The sequence below is a fragment of the Mastigoproctus giganteus genome, chromosome 9 (assembly GCF_048544385.1).
Source record: "Mastigoproctus giganteus isolate SK-2022 chromosome 9, ASM4854438v1, whole genome shotgun sequence".
Taxonomy (NCBI): Eukaryota; Metazoa; Arthropoda; class Arachnida; order Uropygi; family Thelyphonidae; genus Mastigoproctus; species Mastigoproctus giganteus.
Window position 1 is genome coordinate 122,643,535 of NC_143583.1, and position 21,782 is coordinate 122,665,316.

General features: G+C 38.4%; 1 protein-coding gene across 1 annotated transcript in view; it reads left to right on the forward strand.

The window, feature by feature from the left end:
* LOC150080694 (putative imidazolonepropionase) overlaps window positions 1–21,782 on the forward strand; it is a 52,745-nt gene that overhangs the window by 24,148 nt on the left and 6,815 nt on the right. The window contains exons 2-6 of the mRNA XM_090381512.1: window positions 7,209–7,315; window positions 9,382–9,446; window positions 11,146–11,423; window positions 14,373–14,598; window positions 14,943–15,161. Of these exons, the coding sequence (XP_090237638.1) occupies window positions 7,209–7,315; window positions 9,382–9,446; window positions 11,146–11,423; window positions 14,373–14,598; window positions 14,943–15,161 (895 nt within the window). The remainder of the gene's footprint in view (window positions 1–7,208; window positions 7,316–9,381; window positions 9,447–11,145; window positions 11,424–14,372; window positions 14,599–14,942; window positions 15,162–21,782) is intronic.

Below are 21,782 nucleotides of genomic sequence, written 5' to 3' on the forward strand. Positions count from 1 at the left end.
TATAAACACTTGTTGCTTTTGCTTGAATGGTCATTAGACTCAGGGGCAATCGCTTATGAATCTGATTTTCCACCCATATTATTAACAGTTGTTCCACCTTCGATATAGCACCTGAACGCTGTTTTGTGATCACTGTTGATCAAGTGCGTTGATCCTTGGACATGTTCTTTTATACGCGCACTTTTCTTTAAAATAGTATTCACCGTTGAAGCAGCGACACTTAATTCCCTTGCAATATGACAAACTTTGTCCTGCTTCGTACTTATTAATCATTTTCATCTTCATTTCTAAATCAATTTTGTTTCGTTTCCTGGCACATCACTACTTGCACTTTCCCTTCATCATTGTAATACGTAAATAGGAATGAAGAGAAGTTTCTGAAAATTTGTTTTTATATGATTGAAGATTGCAGTGAAGGCGAACACATTTCACCATAATAGCGTAAAAATCCACAAAATTGCAGTTATCGGTTTTATCGCAAATGCAATAAGATCGAGTTTACTAGGGATTTCCTGTTTTATTTTATGGTAGTGACCTCCAGAAATGTGTTTTAGAAAAATATCACAAAGAAAGGCGTTCAAAATTGATTCTTTTAACGGAACATATAACGATGAAAGGGTAGTGAAATTTCCATTATAAAAAATGACCTTTAAGAGAGATAAATAGCTTAGTAATATAGCGAAATTTTAAACTTCCAAGGACTTGGAACGAATTACAAAAAAAAAAGTGTTATTGGGTTCACATTACGATATTTTCACGATACCTCCATTTATTCCTAAAGGTATGCAAAATACGTTTCCACGATTTTTTTTAAGATTGCACCGGCCGGCAAAAACTTATGTAAAGTCGAATTTACATAAAAGTCGAGTATTACGTAAGTCGGGGAGTTCCTGTACTATCATTGTGGCTTATGGAACATAATAAGGATGTACCTTTTTATAATGAAATAAATATATAAATTTTAAAAATAATAATAAGTAACTTAAATCCAAATTACGTGGCACTCCTGGAATGTTGTTGCGGCACTCCGGTTGAAAACCACTGACAAAGAATTAGACTAAATTATCAAAGGGCTTTCATGTTTGCCCACAGCCAGTCTTCAAGCCAAAAACAACTGTTTTGAAAGAGTGCTGGTCAGCTGGCAACTATATGCATTGCAATTTACTGAGGCGCACACACTAATAACCAAATTACTTGTGCGTGTATTTCTAATTCAAGTGGAATAATCTCAAATTATTTCAATTAACACAAAATGAACACTGGATTTAAAGGTTCTCTTGAGACTTAAAATGATTTCTCTGGTCGCATACCACGCGAATTTTGCTTCAACAGGTTTACATGACACAGTTTAAAAAAAAAACTGCCGTTCAACCAAAATTTCCCAACAGAAGGCCGCGAGGGTTCATGCATCCTCTCTATAAATTAAGTATATTTTATGGTCAGTTAGCTGTTTTGATGAATGAAAAATCCAGTACTTGCGTCTCATAATAGTGAAAACAAATAAAAATTCACAGAAATTACATTCCTGAACTCACTCAGTGCTTGAACTGAGTCCAAACGTCATTCCATTTGTTATGCACCCCCACGTCCCCACCCCCTGAAATTCTCCATTGCAAACAACACAGCCCATCCTTTATTTCGAAGTACGTAATTAATCGTGGCAACCATGTATCACAATAATTAAAAAAAACATTGGTTCTGATATACGGATTGGTATGACACATGTATAACACTTGCATATGTGTGATAAACTTTTAATAAAAAATTAATCTTGTTTTTGTTGCCAAATTATTAGCACTCCGTAAGCATTAATCGTTTCGTCACTCATATGGAAAGATCAGGGTTCAAATCCAATCTCTGGAGGAGTTCTTAAGACCTTTTGAATCGAGGCTGTAGGTGGCCGTTTCGCCCGCGAGTCATTCTTTTTTTTTAAGTCTGCACAACATGCAGATCTGCCGGTGAAGACATATGTACATGAGAAACTGGCTCTCTACTGGCTCGAATAGTCAGTGTCAAATTCCTAAGTACGTCAATATTGGCGCGTTCCGGCTGTTAACAGTTTTTAATTTGAGCACTGCTCAACCTGAAACAACTGGAGTGGGCGGGGTAAGAGCATTAAATGACACAGAATAAAGTCACACCTTGTAAATTGAGTTTCATTATGTATTTCATTAGGATACAACACAACTATAATAAACTGTTCATTTGACTGGATAGCCTGATTTCGTTTCTGAAAACAGGAAGCTTCAAAAACACAACCGTAATTCATATTTCACACAGAAATTAGTGCGTAAGCTGACGAACACTATTATTTTAACCGTTTAATTCCATCTCTATTTATTTTTATATTTATTTTTATGCATACATCTAATAAATTGATATTGTTTTACAAATATTTTTATATGAAATATACTAATTTTACCTGATAAATTCTGAGGGCAGACGGACACCCCCAGAACTCTATTCATGGAGAAACTACCGCTTACACAGATCACTATCGTATCAAAGTTTAGGACCATTTTCGAAACGAAGTATGAAGAAAGTAAGCTTCTTCATCAAACTTATGTTTTAAACACCATCAAACTCAGCAATGAGAAGTACTGAACACAACAGATAGCTAACATCAACAAACATAATAATGCCCGAACTTGAAAGAATTCTTCAAACCGTAAAAACATTAGCCGCAGACTTTCGCCGTTGGATGGCGGGCATAGACATAACAGATATCATTCAGAAATACGAAACCTTACAAAAATTACTCGTAAAATTATGCTATCGTTATTTCGTGTTTTATCAAAATTCTTCCGAATCATATAAAATGCAATAAAAGTATTAGGGAGCCAGCAGCTTACAAATGGAAGCATGAATTAATTTCACAGTCAATTAATTAGCTTAAAACAAAAAGGCACAAACATAGCCGGAGTGGTAAGTATCCAAGAGCGTTTTAGATGGAGCTGGACGTCTAAGAAACAACCATTATATCTTTCTCTTCCATGGAATGTATCACAGTATTCATGATAACCCTTCTCCCACACAGCATGAAAAAGGCTTGAGTTTGAATCCCATCAATAACGAGGAACTTTCGTGTTGGTTTTTTTTTTTTTTTTTTTTTGGTTTTTTTTTTGACACACTGTGGCCGAATTTGTCGATCTTGGGCCACAGTTGAAAGGTTTTATCCAGCAAACTTATGTTTTCAGCAAAACTGACAAATAGACAAGACAACACAAGAAATTTAGAGACGACATACACTTGGATGTATCAGCTGTGCTCGCGTAACCGTAACTTAAAAATATTTGTTTTTTTCTGTGGAGACTATTAATTATACATTTTATAGTGATACTATACATTTCTCAGCAGATAACGATGTGAAAAATAACATAGAACCTCCTGAACCAGAGCCCTCGAGGGTAGCACAGTTGGTAGAATCACCATCCTCCCCACACCGGATCAATGACGAGAGGAATTTTTATGGGCCTTTCCTTTTTCATAACGTGGCTGAGTTAGTCGGTCTCAAACGAAAGTAGCAGGGTTTTTCTACCAACAAACAGCAAATTGATCATAGAACACACGCAATTTACAGACATAATATATACGGCGCAATATGCCCTAAGTCGCTGACGCGCCTAAAACCCCCAGAACAACAACAACAACAACAACAACAACAACCACCAGAATCAGCTTGTTGTCTTTGTTGCTATTTTGCCATTAGAATATTCTAATGATCGGATTTGAACTGGATCGTGAATAACGAATGCTTAGAATTTATATCATCATCGAAAAAATACTGCTTCACCAAAATAATGATAGAAGTTTCGAAAAGTCTGGGAGACTCATGTTTGGGAAAAAGAAGGCTTACTTATGCTCTTTTTTTGATCGTACTAAACCGACTTCTTCCTTAAGAAAGAATAAAATTGTGTATATTTATTCTCTGCAAAGTGGTAAAGTGTTCTGTTCATCACAGGGATGATTTACTGATAGGATATAACGATTGTGACCTCTCATGGTTTGACAAATGCTGAACAGGAAGAATGCTGCTCAACATTTGTCAAGCCATGAATGAAGTTCTGACCATATTACAGCAAGAACTGTATTTTTCAGTAGAAGGATAAATCAATATCGATTGGATAAACAGTTAAAAAAACAACTGCTAACTTAACGATAAGAAAAATTAATAGCAAAAATTTCTTCAAAAGATAATTTATGTCATTAAATTATCTTTTGTTCGAATCCCTTCGATGACGAAGGGATCTGTCAATAACTGAAAATAACTTGCCTTTTCGCGGAAATGTAGAAAACATTGAAGATAAAAACTATGATTTGTTTTTGGTTACTATGCGTTTTCTAGGAAAATTTGATGCATTCATGGAACAGCATATTAGAATTACAGCAAATCATGGGAAAATTAAAGCTATACTGCAAGCTTTTCTTTAGGCGTTTCTACGGGTATTGTTCTTCCGGACCAGCATCTCTAATTCCGCTATCATTACATGCCGTCTTACGTTTTCAAACCATGTTTAAATATGTAAGACAGCACTTCGCCACCATTCACAATTCAACTCGAAGTTCATTGAAATAAATTATCGTCTTCGTTCACTCTTTAATACCGTTATCTACAAAATAACGCGTAGAAATTCAAAGTCCTAAGCATCACTTGGGTTTCCCAACCTTGAATCCATTCACGTTACTTGAACTGGGTTGGCAACTAAAGTATTGAGGCACAAGTATATCGTGTCTGTATAGCTTTGTATAAGTATTCAAGGATACACTTGTGAAAAAAAAAGTGCAGCCATTATCAACCCACTGCAGTATGGAAGCCTCCTCAACAATTCATGCTGAGGGAAATGAACCATAATCTGCCACGCTGGTCCAGTGCGGGTTAGCAGATCGACCGTATTCAGCAGCTTGAACCCCGGTCTACTCAAAGAGCGTGTGCTACTGCACTCCCGCTCCTGCCCACTCGGCTACGGAGGCCGATACACTTGCATAAGTATACAAATACATTTTTGCCATCATCGTCGAGAATAGATAACTCTGGTCTGGTAACAAAAATCAAAATCAAACCTTCCCAAACCGAAGACAAATGGCTTAATCAAAAAAATCTCTAATTTTTATGATTAAGCCATTGTCGGAGCATAATCTTTTCCGCTGTAGTAGTAGTAGTAGTAGTGGCATATGATGCAAGAAAGCAAGTGTAGGAGCTTATGCAGCATCAGCCAAAAAAAAAAAAATCACACCATTCCCTCCAAATGCCTGTCCAGTTCCTCCTTAAATTTTTTTAACCTATCAACTTCCACAACGACAGATGGAAGTTTGTTCCAGCAATTAACCACCCGCTGGCTAAAGGCAAATTTCCGCACATCTATTCTACATCTGTCCTTTCTTAATTTGAACTTATGTCCCCGTAGGTTGGTAATCTGAACAAGTGGAAGGATCCCATCAGAATTCAGCGTGCTCAACCCATTCAAGGCTTTATAGACCTCAATCAGATCACCGCGCAGGTGCCTAGTCTCCAGCCACTGCAATTTGCAGAACTTAAGCCTCTCTTGGTAAGAGGATCCCTTCATTCCCCTCACCAATCGTGTTGCTCTTCTCTGTACACGCTCAAGCAAATCTACATCCTTCCTAAAATGAGGCCTCCAGACCTGTACGCAGTACTCAAGGCGTGGCCTGACCATTGCCTTATACAGAGGGACAATCGCCTCCTTTTCCCTGCTAGCAAAATTCCTATATATCATTGACAAAACCCCATGATCCGCCCTAGCAGCCTGTCTGCACTGCTCAGAAAACTTCATATCTGACTGCACAATTACTCCCAGGTCTTTTTCATTTTCTACCACCTTAAGTGTAGTACCACACAGTTGGTACGTTTCTCTGGGGTTACTTCTACCCATATGCAGTACTTTGCATTTGTCAAGGTTGAACTTCAGTTGCCACTTCTTAGCCCATCTGCCCAAATTATCTAGATCCTGTTGCAGTAGCACACTGCCATTACTGTCATTAACAACCCTGCCAACCTTTGTGTCATCTGCAAACTTCGACATTAAGCCTGATATACCTTCATCAATATCATTGATAAATACACAAAACAACAGTGGACCCAACACCGAACCCTGTGGGACTCCACTAATAACATTAGTCCACGAAGAGCAGCACCCATTGATTACCACCCTCTGTCTTCTCCCACTTAACCATCCTTTTATCCATTGTAGCAACTTACCCTTAATACCATTCTGCTCCAATTTGTACAGTAGTCTTCCATGCGCAACAGTGTCAAAAGCTTTCCTGAAATTCAAGTATATGGTATCAAAATTATTTTTTGCATCCAGTTCCTTTGTGACCACATCATAATAACCAATCAAATTTGTCAGACAAGACTTTCCCTTTACAAACCCATGCTGTGTCTGAATTATTGCTGCAGTCTTGTCTAGATGATCCTGCAATGCATCTTTAACCAGCGACTCCATTATTTTACCCGGAACAGAAGTTAAACTAACTGGTCTGTAATTACTCGTGTCACCCTTCGATCCACCTTTGTGAATTGGGGACACATTTGCACATCTCCAGTCCGTGGGAACCTCCCCTGAGTCCAAGGATGCTCTCATAATTATGGCTAAGGGTTTGCTTAGTTGCTTTGCCGCCTCCTTTAAAATAACTGGATAGATCCCATCCACCCCAGGTGCCTTTCTTATGTTTAACTTCAACAATTTCTCTTCCACTTTGCTCTCAGTTATTACAAAATCATTAAGCACACTGCTACGATTTGATAACCTTCTTCCATTTTCAAACTGTAATACAGATTGAGATGTTACTCGAAGTGTGTCTGACTGAAGGTCGACAAGAACACTGGGATAAAAGCCCCTGCCACCAGTAAGGTAGAAGCTATTCCTTTTCCATATTCCCCTACATCCCCTACATCCAGAAGTGGATGTAGGGGATTAATTCACTTCTGGCTAGTCGCTATTGAACTGTTTGTTTTTATTGGAAAATAATCATGGTGTTTTTAATTGTTTGAAATTGATACGTGCCTAATAAATGAAACTTATATTGTGGTAAATAAGTGTTTTCCTCGTTATAGGCATTTTCACAAATAGTAACTAGTCACTTATTTTTTATTTTTTTTTTTTTTTTGTTCGTGGATTTAATAAATTATATTCTTCTATATAAGTGAAATTTGTTATTTTTTTAACTGTTGTATGTTTGCTTTCTAGAGATGGAATGATCGCAGACATCGGCCATGACGACAAGATCCGAGAAAAGTATAAAGATGCTACCTTTTCACACGAGATCAATGCCAGTGGAATGTGCATTCTTCCAGGTTATTAATCATTAATCATAAAGTTTTTGTATAACAATGAAAAATACACTCCTTATGAATTCTTTATATGCGGATATAAAATGTGGGATCTATTGGGTACTGAGAGAAAGAATAAACTCTCACTCTATGTCACAAACGTTTTTTTTTTCTTTAATTTCTCCTCAGATGATAATTCTCACCTTAAAACAGTTATGGCTTTGTGCTCTGTGGTGAGAGTACAGGATGGTGGTCGTAATCACTACAACCACTGTCCTGTACTCGATACCTTCTCGAGTGTAAGCGGTTCAGTCCTTCCCCAGCTCTCTCTGGACGCGTTCGCTAGCCGCAAAAGCATCGAGAGAAGGGCAAGGTAACCCGCTTGAAATAGCTGATAGTTCTGTACTCGTTCAAAACGACTGTCTCCACCAAAGCGGAATTATAGCTTTTGCTCTTTGTCTTAGAAAATACCTTGAGAAAGAAGAAAATGTAGAAGGTTTAGATTTATTATTATTATTATTATTAGCCATATGGTGCAAGGAAGCCTGAGGCTTATGCTGCACCAGCCAAAAAAAATTCCCGAGTTACCCTGAGAGAGAGAGAGAGAGAGAGAGAGAGAGAGAGAGAGAGAGAGAGAGAGAGAGAGAGGAATCACCAAGAAAGAGAAGAATGATGATATCCAGCTCAGAACCCTGGGTGTGCCAAGCCCACAGATGTGAGCCCCTGTGGTGATTTTGTTGCTCGTTATCCCAAGAAGCTGGCAAAAATTTTTATCGTGTTTTTAAAAAGTCAGCTACGGTTTCTAATATAAGAAGAGTGATAAGTTCGTAGCCTAACCATGAAAGAAAGTAACAGTTACAAAATTAACATTTATTTTTTCATACAATCGTTTCTAATGACAATACACGTCTGCAGCAATCTTTCAGCCTTGTTAATTATTCAATAATAATACCGACTGAATAATACAGACAATTACAGACACTATATACTGACGCCTCATAGTCTTAGCTGCCCTGACGTATAACAAGCAAGTACAAGTAAAATACTGGAGGCCCTGACCTTTATAATTACGAGATTGTTGTATCTGGTAATTATAAAATAATTTCTTGCTATTATGTCTGCAGAGCAATTAGGAACCTGTGCTTGTAGAATATGATACCTAAGAGGAAAACGTTTGATCATCCCAATAGAACAATATGGTTCTAAGACACCAAGTAATTCAGGTTATGAATCGTTACACAGAGCAATTCGTTGTGCTTCTTTAATTCAAGTTTAGGATGTGATAGTGGGCGTATAGGTATAGGTCAACCTTAAAATTTTAGACGATTTTTTAGTGTTTCAAAGGTCGACTTATACGCCGGAATATATGGTCAGAGGCGTTCCTAGAGTATGTGGCGCCCGGGTGCCAATTGAAATTTGGAGCTCCTCTTTAAAATTTTCTTCATATGTGTAAGTTTCAGGTGCCCCTTGAACATTGTCGCCCGAGTGCAGTGCACCTCATTCATCCTCGAGATGGCCCGCCCCTGTATATTGTTCTTTGTCTTTTGCATGAATATCAGTGCATGTGATCAAAGAATCAGCAAAGTTTCCTTAATTAACGAAATGCTAAAAGTAAACCAGTTTTATTATTGGGTGTAATTGTACAACGGGTTAGTTTAAAATAATGATTAAATAAACGTATAAATGCGCTTTTTTTTTTTTTTTTTTTTTTTTGGTGCGGTTTTTACAACAGTGTCTGTAAAATAACAATTTCAATCCTGTAAGTAGCAATTTGCTTCTGTTATCTTCCATGCTCTGAAATTGTTTCTTTTACAAACATTCGTATACATTCATTCATTTGCAAATTTCACTCAATCTCAGAAATCGCATAATTATAATCAATGCTTTCAGTGACCTGAACTTTTCGTGCTTTCTATAGTAAATAAATAAATAAATAAAATAGGGTTAGCAAAACTAACATTTCATTTTGAAAAATTTCCTGACTACTTGTAGTTGTTATTAGTAAGAATTCACTTCACTGCATCATTTTGGGATGCAGATATATGAGTATCAGTAATGTGTATATTAATAATAATGTATATTATTTTCAGGATTTGTAGATGCCCATACCCACCCTGTATGGGCAGGCGATAGAGTGGGCGAGTTCTCCATGAAGGTAAGGCGTCTTGAAAATATAAAACATGTGCTTTATTTATTTCATAAACTGTTTATTAAAGATGACTCAACATTTAAAGAATCAAAACATTTTGGAAGTTGTTTGAAAGAGTAAAAAATACCAGTTATATACATTGTCCTCCAGCATATTATACGATGCTCCTGAAAAAATACCAAATTAGAAAAAAAGAAATTTTTGATATCGTCGAATATAGGGAAAATTGAAGCATTGTCTGGGCAATGTTTTCTTGGTAATAATAATAATAATCAAGCAAAAACATTAAAAGCAAATTAAGTTTACTTATCTGAAAAAAAAAAAAAAAAAAAAAAACATACATCTAAGATACAAATAAGTAGTGTATTGCTAGGTAAAGTGCAAAGTGTATTTAGGGTCATACGGCACCAGGGGTTTCTCCCATCTCCGCGTTGTTTACATTGTGATGGGTGTGCCAGTTTGCTGGAAATGCCAAAGATTTAAAAGTGTATGGATATTGTACATGTATAGTGTCGTGTACCGGTGTTCATCTGGTCATTTAGCCGCTGGACCCCTACTGAGGCTCAACGTTGCCCCACTTTCGCCCCGTGGAGGCAGACCAGGTACACCAGTATTATAATTATTTACTCTGGCAGGTCCTGCCACCTAATTTCCTTAGATTTCAGTGGCTAGGACCTATAATAAAAAAAAAAAAAAAAGTGCACATATACATACATACAAAAATGCATATACATACACATCAATTGGTATAGGTTAGTTCGCGTGGTGAAGGCGCTAGAATGAGAAGCCGAGAGTTTCGGGCGAAATTTATTTTGATGGTTAAATTTGGATTGTGTGGGACATTCGCTTGCGTATAGTTAGAGTGGGGGGAGGGAGACTGAAGATTGGGGGGGATATAGTCAGAAATAAGGAGCCGATAGGGAAAGTAGCTCCAGCTTGCAGTGGGGCATGCCCATGCCCCACCAGAAAGAAGAGAAGGGTGGTGGGGACTGCAGGAGACGGCAAGCCGTCTCCTGCAGTCCCCACTGGGGAAGGGGAGTAATAGTGGGCCAGACAAGGGAGCTGTCCAGATCGCCTATAGGGCGTGAACGCTTGTGGCTGCGAAGTGGTCGTCTATCATCAGTGGCCTACCAACTAGGTAGTGAAAATTAAAACGGAAATTTTAATTTTCACTATCTAGTGATTTTAATTTTCACATTAGCGACCTGGGCAAAAATGCCCAGGTCGTCATATCTAAAATATATCTCGATATGCAGGCGAACTTTCTGCTGCCCCAAATTTTTTGGGGGAACCAGAGGAAAATACTGTTTCAGCTAGATGGAGCGTCTCCTTATTTCTAGCAAAACGTGTCCGACTATATTCGAATGAATACTTCGGAGAGATATTACAATTCTGCATCCGACAAGTGAATGAGTCAGTGTGTGAATTGGCTGAGGTGGACTCATTGATTAGACTGTTTCTAGTGTCACACCCAACCATTGGGGCGAGTGTGGAATGCGTGCCTCATCACTGTTCTGTATTATCAAAGGAATTCAGTCTTTGTCTTGAGGAGAAAAATAAAGCTATACAGTTGTAGGTGCTCACCTACTTTTGAATTTCCGTGTTTACTTTGCGACTTATATGAGTAAACAAATTTTCATAAACAATATAGATGACAGATCAATAGATTACCCATTTGTTTAAAAGGTGTCATTTATTTCTTCAGCTCTCCGGTGCCACTTACATGGATATACATAATGCTGGAGGTGGAATTCACTTCACCGTTGATCACACAAAACAGACAACAGAAGACGAACTCTTAACCAGCTTTTTAGACATCCTTTCTCAGATGCTTCGGAGTGGAACTACTCTAATAGAAGCGAAGTCCGGATACGGGTTGGATACGGAAACTGAAATGAAACTGCTGAGGGTTATTGAAAGAGCAAAGAAACTAACACCCGTGGAAATTTCAAGCACCTTTTGTGGAGCACACGCGGTGCCGAGGTGAGTTTTAAAAGCATTGTTGTTGGATTTTAGTCATCCTTATTGCGATATAAACCTTATTGCGACACTATGTAGTACATCTGTAGAAGAGTGGGTTGACGGACAGATCTGTATATTATACCGGCTGAAAAACGAGAAATAAATCTCTGAGAACTCCACTCTCTCTACCTGAGATCGGCTAACTACAACCTCGAATGAAGAGGTCTTTTAGAAATTCCTCCAATCTATGACTTGATTCGAACCCAGATGAACATCTCAAAATAAGTGACAAGTAGCGAAACTATTGTCACGGAGGACTAAGATCATCGAATAGTAAACAGTACACTGGTGTGCAAAATTTAAGGACCAGTCAGGTTTTCATAGGGGTGGCCTGGATATGAGAAAAACATACCAAAGGAACCTCGTAAGGTACAGGAATGATGGAGGAAACAACACCGACACAACAACCGAAACAAAACGTACAGAGGAACTTTATTCAAAAATGGCAATATAGCACTGGCTGCCATGATACAGATGCATCACTGCCAAAGATGGAAAAAAGGGAAGACGTGGTCCTCAGTAGGAGATATGGCCACCCCTAATGTCGATGCAGGCTTTGCACCACCTGTCCACACTTAGAACAATGTTGTTGATAGTTTCTTCGGTAACATTGTCCGTTCCTCTGTGAGCGCCATCTTCAGCTGGTGAACATTTTCTGATGGGTGTGGACGTGCCGCTAGGCGTCTCCCCAGAGCGTCCTATATGTTTTCGATGGGATTTAGATCGGTCGGCGGAGGAAACGGGCAGGCCAATCCATACGAACAATGTCCCCACTTTCCAAAAGCATATCAACAGCTGCAGTGCGATGGAGTGTGGCGTTATCATCCATAAACACGAACTCGGGGCCAATGGCACCTCGGAACAGACGCACATGGGAAAGGATTACCTCAGTACAGTAGCGTGCACTGGTTACAGTACCGCCTTCCAGTATCTGTAGTTAAATTTAAAAAAAAATTGTGTACGTCCATCCAAGATAACTCCCAAGACAAGAACACCTCGACCGCCATATCGATCCCTTTCAGTGATGATTTTAGCGGTGATGAATCGCTGCTGAGACTGAATCTACTCTCATCAGTAAAAAGTGCCTTAAGTAAAGATTTTGTGGTTGTAACCTTTAGAAATAGTGTTGGTCCTTAAGTTTTGCACACCAGTGTATTATTGTTATAATTGCATGAAATAGCGGCAGTTAATTTAAAAATGATAACTCAGTGAGTACCCTTTGCAAATCAAAGAACTTGTTCATTGAGGTATATTGTTGTTATTTGGTTTTTAGGAGCATTAGCAACTAAGGCCATATTGCTCCGGGGATATGCGGTGGTCAATCCCTGACCTTTTCGCGTCCTCTGTATTTGGTGGTCACGGGCTTGAACCCTGGTCTAATCAAGAAGCGTGTGCTACGCACTGCTGCTCCTGCCCACCTGGCTACATACTATGGGCTACTCACTGATTTATTAAGGTACTATGGGCTACTCACTGATTTATTATGGGGATTTGAATCTGACAGATTCATATCCTGTCAACAAAAGTAAACAATGATGAATCAGTGAGACAGAAAGAATTCTTGAAGATAGCCACAATTGGGCCTGTAGTTAGCCGATCTCAGGTGGAAGGAGTAGGATTTATTCCCCCCTCGCCGCGTGAGTCATTCCTCATTTTTCTCATGCCAAACGGATAGAAACACACACTTACAGAGATAATACACAAAAAAGGCAGGGAAATATTGCATTAAGTCTATGATCTCCCGACTCGGATCGTAAATCTTCTTGAAAAAGTATTGCACAAAATTAGATAACAGCCTATTAACTTTTTTTTCTCTTAAGATACTGTTCCCACATTGAACAATGGATAAATAAATTTGAGGCTGTCACATAGCGTCAGAGGAGTTTCCAAAACTTCTCTAATTTAGCCACTGTAGTCACAGAAGATGAAGGCTACTTAAATTTCGGAGTTTGTGATGTAATGGATGTGGCATTGTAAGAAGACCTAATAGATCGCAATTATTCATTAGTTCCGTGTTAGCCTCTTTTCTTTTCTTTTTTTTTTTTTTTTAATCTTAATGACACTCGTCCATTTCACATATTCGTATGGAGACAAGTTACCTCATATAGCTGCGTTAAGTGTAGTTGATCGACACAGGTTTGGCTTAAATATCAAAGTATAATTAAGCAAAAAGGTAATCATTTTAAACGAAGTTATTGCAATATTTGAAACAGCTTTTAAAATAAAGCTTCTTTACATTAACTTTTGCAGTAAACTGTCAGAGGACGTATGATCATTCCAGTTATGATGACAGTGCCCAGACATGTGCTCTTTAGAAACGACTACAACTGACCACATAGTCAACCCGAAGTAACTAATATCCCTTTTAATCTGAAAGCACCACCTATTAGGCAAATCTGTTATCTATTAAAATCGCGAGTTACTACGATGACCAGTTTTGGAACGTACCGCTTAGCTGATCGTTTAGATATGATAAATTTGTTCACTGCTCAACAAAGTTGCTAATGTGGTTTCTTGCTGTCTGATTATGGGGCCAATTAGTTCCGAAACTGGTCAGAACAGTGCCTCGAGTTTTCAGTGAACAACGGATTCACTTAATGGGTAATGTTATCCGATTAAAAACATTATTAATTACTTCAGGTTGACTATGTGGACAGTTGTAGTCGTTTCTAAAGCGCATGCCCGAGCTCTGTCACCCTCACTGGAGAGACCATAGAGTCCCTGACGGTTGACCGCAAAAGTTAACGCAGAGAAGTGTTATTTTAGAAGCTGTTTCAAACACTAAATAGTAAATTAAGATTTCCATGACTTCCGGCTTTCTACACCTCAGATATACAGAGCGTTACTGATTTCATTATCAGAAATAGCTGAAAGTTTTTTGAACGTTTCAATCCTTTTTTTCTTGCTTAGGGGACTGACGTCCAAAGAAGCCACTGAAGCAATAATACAGGATCAGCTGCCAAAGCTCAAGCAACTAATGGACGATGGAAAAGTTTCTGTTGAGAGCATTGACGTTTTTTGTGAGGAAGGAATTTTCGATGTGGATCAGAGTCGTCTTATATTGAAGGCAGGAAGGCAACTTGGACTAAGATTAAATTTTCACGGAGATGAACTTCATCCTATTGGAGCTGCAGAGGTAGGTCTTCTTAGTAATTCTGAGATCAAAGTCCCACTGCGAAGACACAGCTGATTTACATATATTTCTAAAACTAGATTAACTCAGAAACATATATCAGCCTTATACAGATAAAATAATAAACATAATTAGTAAATTCCTTATGCCAAGTGCTATTTACTCAATAATAATAAAATTTAAAAAATGGCTCAAGAAATCAACGATTTGCATGCATTAAAAGTATTATGTATTATTCCCTTACTTTTTTTAATTAATAAAATATCATGTAGCCTTTTTCAAAATTTATAGCTTGAGATCTCACAATCTTAGTACTGGTGGCTAAAAAAGTTTTTAATTTCCTTAAGATGGGGGCCGAATTGAACGCAGAAGCCATTTCTCATTTGGAAGAGGTTAGTAACAATGGAATCAAAGCAATGGCAGAAGTGGGAACTATTGGCGTTCTTCTACCGACTACAGCACACGTACTGAGGCTTCGACCCCCTCCAGCGAGAAAGATGATTGAAGCAGGGGTTGCAGTGGCTCTAGGAACTGACTTCAACCCGAATGCATTTTGTACATCTATGGTAAGTTTAACTGCTGTCTGAAACAACACACTTATTTATGCAATGTACTATACTGCAAAACTCGAAATTATTCGTAACTTCAGAAGGTTTATAATCCAACTCAGATTGGGAATAACGAAATTAGAACTACAAAACTCAATGATTCAGTGAATAATTTTGATTATGGAAAAAACTTTCTTTGGGCACACATCCCTTGATCCAAAAACCTTCTCTATAAAGGCAGGAAAGAGCAAATTGAGGATTACATTTCCGGCATTCCAGAAAATGCAAAAATGATGTCTAATTCATAAATTATGTAACTCAAAGAGGGAAAGAGAGTAAGTAAGATGTTAAGATGTGTTCCTGTTGGGAGGGTGCCCGCACGAATGTTATGTAATGAGATTTTTCAGAAAATGCTAAATATGAATTCATTTGGAGTAATAACTAGGAAAGGAAAGTTAAAGCTTTTGCAGTGAATTTTTGAACTCCTTGAACATACAGGGGAAGTTCAAGAAGTTCAACAAGAAGAACATTAAAAAAAAAATTCAAGAAGTTCAATAAGTTAGAAAACCACTTTACATAACTTGTGAATAGCCCATAAACATTAAAAATAGATAAAAATCGGAGTACAGTTATTGTGACTGTGTATAAAAATACTATACTGCGAGTATATTTAACTTACCATTAATCCAAAAAAAGACATCATGACAAATTAACGCACGCAACATTAATGCGAGAAAATTCAGAAGAGCGAACACTTGTCCTGATTTTATCCTCCTCCTTTTTGATAACGAATGGTTGATTCGTTTATGCCAATACGAATAACACCAGTTCAGGAAGTATTATGCCCACTTTTTAATTTATCTAACTTAACGATTTTTTTTTTTTTTTTTCCCGAATGCCTTAACTTAGCAGGAGAACCACTTCCGCTAATGGGTTGCTTCCGTAACACAATTAGAAATGAAAACTAAACTGGTCTAATCGCCGACTGTTCCTGTAGCCAAACAAAAAATTCCCTTCGAAAATATGCGTTTTCAAAATTGCATGTAACAAATGTAAAAGCATATTCTACAGCTAAAAATAAGAAAAAGGTCCTGGAAACATGTCTCAAAAATTTATTTCCGAGATATTAAACAGTATTTATAAATTTACACTCTATGAGAAAGGAAAGAAAACAGGCTATAACTCGGAAGGTAAGCGTTTTCAGGCCTATATCCACATGAACCCCCCCCCCCCCCCCCCCAATTCATATGCGCATTAGAACATGCTCCAAAGCTTTACGAGACCTTTCAAAACCACTCGTATATGTTTTCTTTTTAAATTTAGCAGAAATTACAACATAGAAGAATTATTTGGTGTTTTAATGAAAATATAAGGTAATAAATGTTTACATTATTGATATTTGAAATGTTTTAATTCAGCTTGTCAACTAGCTTGAAAATAAGTATTTTGCTTATCCACTAACAAATAAGCAAAACCGCGATTGGCAAAGCACCTGAATGTAAAAATCATGACATGTACTTGACTGGATCAAATGATGAATATCGTGTGATGAGGTCCTTATGAGGATCATATCGGATGGTATTATTATCTGGAGAATTCCATGGTTTGAAGCAGTGTTCGGGAGTGGCAAACCTTTGGTGATCGTGTGACGGCGGATGTAGTGGTAGTAGTGGCATGTGATGCAAGAAAACGTGTATGAGCTTATGCAGCATCAGCCAAAAAAAAAAAAAAAAAAAATTTTACAAAACAATTTCTCTAAATGTTTGTTCAGTTCCTCCTTAAATTTATTTAACCTATCAACTTGCACAACGACAGATGGAAGTTTGTTCCAGCAATTAACCACCCGCTGGCTAAAGGCAAATTTCCGCACATCTATTCTACATCTCTCTTTCCTCAATTTGAATTTATGCCCTTTGGGTTCGTAATCTGGACTAGTGGAAGAATCCAATCAAAATTCAGCGTGCTCAACCCATTCAGGGCTTATACACCTCACTTATACACGCTCAAACAAATAAATTCTTTATTGCTAATAAGTACAGGACATGTACTAGAGACAATAATACTCAACACGGCGACATGGCCAGGAGTTTTACATTATAAATGAAATTATAAATGAAATTAATTGGCAAAAAGGAAAAAAATTACCGTTACATGGAAATTAAGAGTTACAAACATGTAAATTATGAGTTACAAACATGTAAATTGTAATAATGAAAAATGAGGACTAAACGTCATATGGAGGAAATTACCCCAGTTCCACAGATGGAATCCACTCAAGGAGCATGTGACGGTATTTGTAGTCGGTAGCTAATTTCTGAAGGTCGACTCCAAGACGGAGCAGTGCCTGAATTTTGGGGAGTGCCTGGGCAGGTAGGAACCGACTACACAGTTTCAACCGGTTGTATTTGAGGATTAGTGTGGGCTCTCACCTCAATGATGGCGTAGGATTGTGCCACTGACAGAAATCCCAGATGTTTGGGGCGTTTATTACTCCTGTGTACATTTTTACTGAAGTCATTAAACGCCTGCTGTCAATTAACCTCGGGATCCTGGGTACATTTAGCTGCTCAGCCATGTCAGTTGTTCTCAATTGAGGGGGTCGGCGATGCTTATAATTGTGGCCCATTTCAGGGTCCAGTATTCACACGAGAACACCGGTTTTTGAAGTGAAGGCGACGCAGATGCCCAAATTTCAGCAGCATATAAAATAGCCGGATAAACAGTGGCTTGAAGATATCTGGTAGTGGTTGCGGCATCGTTGGAATGAAGTAAGTGTTGTTTCGCGCTCCAGCGTAGGGTGTTAAAACGCTTCTGGAGGTATTCTGTGTGATCATTAAATTTCAGCTTCGGATCAAAATATACCCCGAGATCTTTATGGCAGGTAACCACTGGAATTAGAGTACCTAAAACTGAAGGTTGAATTATTGTTGGTTGCTGTTTCAATGAGTAAGTCATTATTGCAGATTTTGACGGGTTAAGGTTTAATCCAAACATCTTCAAGTAAGTTGAAAGAGTGGTCAAGTTCTCTGTGATGGAAGACGTAATTTCCATTGGGTTTGCAGACGGTGGGATCAAGGTAAGAAACTTTATATCGTCGGCATATATTAGAGCATCATCACGATGACTCATGAAAGGAATCAGAATCGCTGAGAAGAGAAGGCCAGACAGGACACCACCTTGAGGGACTCCTGCATTAATTTTTCTTGTAAAGTGGGTTTTCTTCAAAGTGAGGTGGACACTTCTATTTTTCAATAAGGCGGTGAGGAAAGCTAGTAGGTCTCCATTAATCCTGAAGAAGAATTGCAGGAGTCTGAGAAGGGCTGTGACGTCTAGGCTGTCAAAAGCAGCTTCAATGTCAGCGTACACTATAGCTAATTCAGATTTAGTTTCGAAGGCTTGAAGAATTGATGTCTGTGCGGCCATGAGGTTTGTTATGGTGGATCTATTTTCAACTGCGAAATGGAACTGTTTCGGCTTCTGTGGCATCAACTGTTTGTTTAATGCCGGAAGGAGTACCTTTTCTAGAAGTTTGAGGAGGGTGGAAGAAGTTGAGATTGGTCTGAAATCTTTTAGGCTTGTTGGTGCTTTAACCTTAGGCAGTAGCCTCACAGAGTATTCATTCCACTGAGCAGGGAAAACTCGTGTGGAAAGAATAGAGTTGTAGATTGAGAGTAATGCATCTAGAATATAGGGGCTAAGGCATTTAATTATGAAATGAGGTATCTTATCACGGCCTGCGGTACTAGATGGTCGCAGGGAGTTAATAGCATATATCAGTTGCTGTCTTGTGATGGAAATTATGGAAAGGTCATCAGTAGGAGCAAACTGGAAGTTTGGGAGAGGAATTTCAGCAGAGGCGGAATTGGTATTGAATCTTGAAATGTAGTCCATCCAGTTATCTAGATCAAGATTTGAATTAATGCGACTGTGTCTTGATGAATATGGCGCTTTTCCTTTAGACAAGGTAGCATCAGTGTATCTCTTTAATGCTGATGCCTTGAGTCTGTTGAACATAGCTCTTGCTCTGGAGTATAGGATTCGATCTTGGGTTGTGCCAGAGATTTTCCACTGCCTGTGAAGATACTGTTTGTTGTGGAAACTGCACGCTAGATCTTTGGTCCACCAAGAACTAGAGCTTGGTGGACCAAAGATCTAGCGTGCAGTTTCCACAACAAACAGTATCTTCACAGGCAGTGGAAAAAATCTACATCCTTCCTAAAATGAGGCCTCCAGACCTGTACGCAGTACACAAGGCGTGGCCTGACCATTGCCTTATACAGAGGGACAATCACCTCCTTTTCCCTGCTAGCAAAATTCCTGTATATCATTGACAAAACCCCATGACCTGCCCTGGCAGCGTGTCTGCATTGCTCAGAAAACTTCATATCTGATTGCACAATTACTTCCAGGTCTTTTTCATTTCCTACCACCTTAAGTGTAGTACCACACAGTTGGTACGTTTCTCTGGGGTTACTTCTACCCATATGCAGTACTTTGCATTTGTCAAGGTTAAACTTCAGTTGCCACTTCTTAGCCCATCTGCTCAAATTTTCTAGATCCTGTTGCAGTAGCACACTGCCATTACTGTCATTAACAACCCTGCCAACCTTTGTATCATCTGCAAACTTTGACGCTAAGCTTGATATACCTTCATCAATATTATTGATAAATATACAAAACAACAGAGGACCCAACACCGAACCCTTTGGGACTCCACTAATAACATTAGTCCACGAAGAGCAGCACCCATTGATTACCACACTCTATCTGTCTTCTCCCACTCAACCATCCTTTTATCCATTCTAGCAACTTACCCTTAATACCATTCTGCTCCAATTTGAACAGTAGTCTTCCATGCGCAACAGTGTCAAAAGCTTTCCTGAAATTCAAGTATATGGTATCAAAATTATTTTTTGCATCCAGTTCCTTTGTAACCACATCATAATATCCTATCAAATTTGTCAGACAAGACTTTCCCTTAACAAACCCATGATGTGTCTGAATTATTGCTGCAGTCTTGTCTAGATGATCCTGCAATGCATCTTTAACCAGTGACTCCATTATTTTACCCGGAACAGAAGTTAAACTAACTGGTCTGTAATTACTCGTGTCACCCTTCGATCTCCCTTTGTGAATTGGGGATACATTTGCACATCTCCAGTCCATGGGGACCTCCCTTGAGTCCAAGGATGCCCTCATAATTATGGCTAAGTGTTTGCTTACTTCCTTTGCCGCCTCCTTTAATATAACTAGATAGATCCCATCCACCCCAGGTGCCTTTCTTATGTTTAACTTCAACAATTTTTTCTCCACTTTGTTCTCGGTTATTATAAAATCATTAAGCACCCTGCTACAATTTGATAACCTTCTGGTATTATCAAACCTTAATAACTCCTCGTGTATGAATATTCTCTCTCTCTCTCTCTCTCTCTCAGGGGTAACTCAGAATTTTTTTTTTTTTTTGGCTGGTGCAGCAAAAGCCGCAGGCTTCCTTGTACCATATGGCTAATTATAATAATAATAATAATAATAATAATAAATGCAAAATACTCATTCAGTTTGTTTGCTATCTGAGCAGATCATCAACAGTCGAACCATCGATATCCAATGGACCAATCAGATTCATCCCCATCCTTTTAGAGTTTATATAAGTAAAAAAATCCTTGATGTTTTTCTTAGCATCCTTTGCCAAAGATTTCTGGTAATCTGCCTTCGCCTGCCTAACCTCCTTTGTGACTTGATTACAGACCAGCTTATATCTGGCAAAGACTTCTGAGTTGCTTGATAATTTATATGCATCCCATGCATTTTTCTTCTCTGCCACGGGTCTCATTAGTTCATTTGATAACCATTTAGGCCTAAACCTTGAACAATATTTCTTAATAGGTATGAAACGTTCAGTAGCTTCCACGATTAATTCCTTAAATGCTTCCCACCTAGAATTTGCTGTTGGTAACATCATCGGTTGATCCCATTGTACAAAATTTAAAAACTGTCTGAGACCACTGTAGTCACCTTTACGGATGCAAAATCCCTTTCCTTTACCTCTGATGGTAATTATATCTTTAAGTAAATCCCACATCACTAAACTGTGATCACTGCCACCTAGTGGTTCCTTTATCTGCAAATTGTTAATACACGAATGATCACTGCTGATTACCAGATCAAGAGTATTACTCCCTCTGGTTGCCTCTCGAACATGCTGCTGCTGCAGAAAACAATCATCTAATAAATCCACAAAAGTCTTACTAGTGTGCGAGTGACCATCCACAAGTTCCAGTCAATATCTGGGCAGTTAAAATCCCCCATTATACGACATTCTGATTTACTAGCCCACTCTATTTCTCTGTACAATTGTTCATTGTACTCATTCGAGTCATTAGGCCTATAACACCCTCCTATTTAGACTCAAGCGTTTAGGGCATAAGCCTCAAGCTATGAAGGAGTCTAGACTATGTATAAATATAGTGCAAATGCATCAGGAATACATAGCTATATCTGAATAAATCAGATTATTAATAAAACGGCATCGTTTTAAGTTATATCTCATATTGTGAATACCTTCACAACGAGTTGCCATGATATTGCACTACTTCGAATAAGTAACGCTTCACCTAAGGAGAAGACTAATGTTACTTA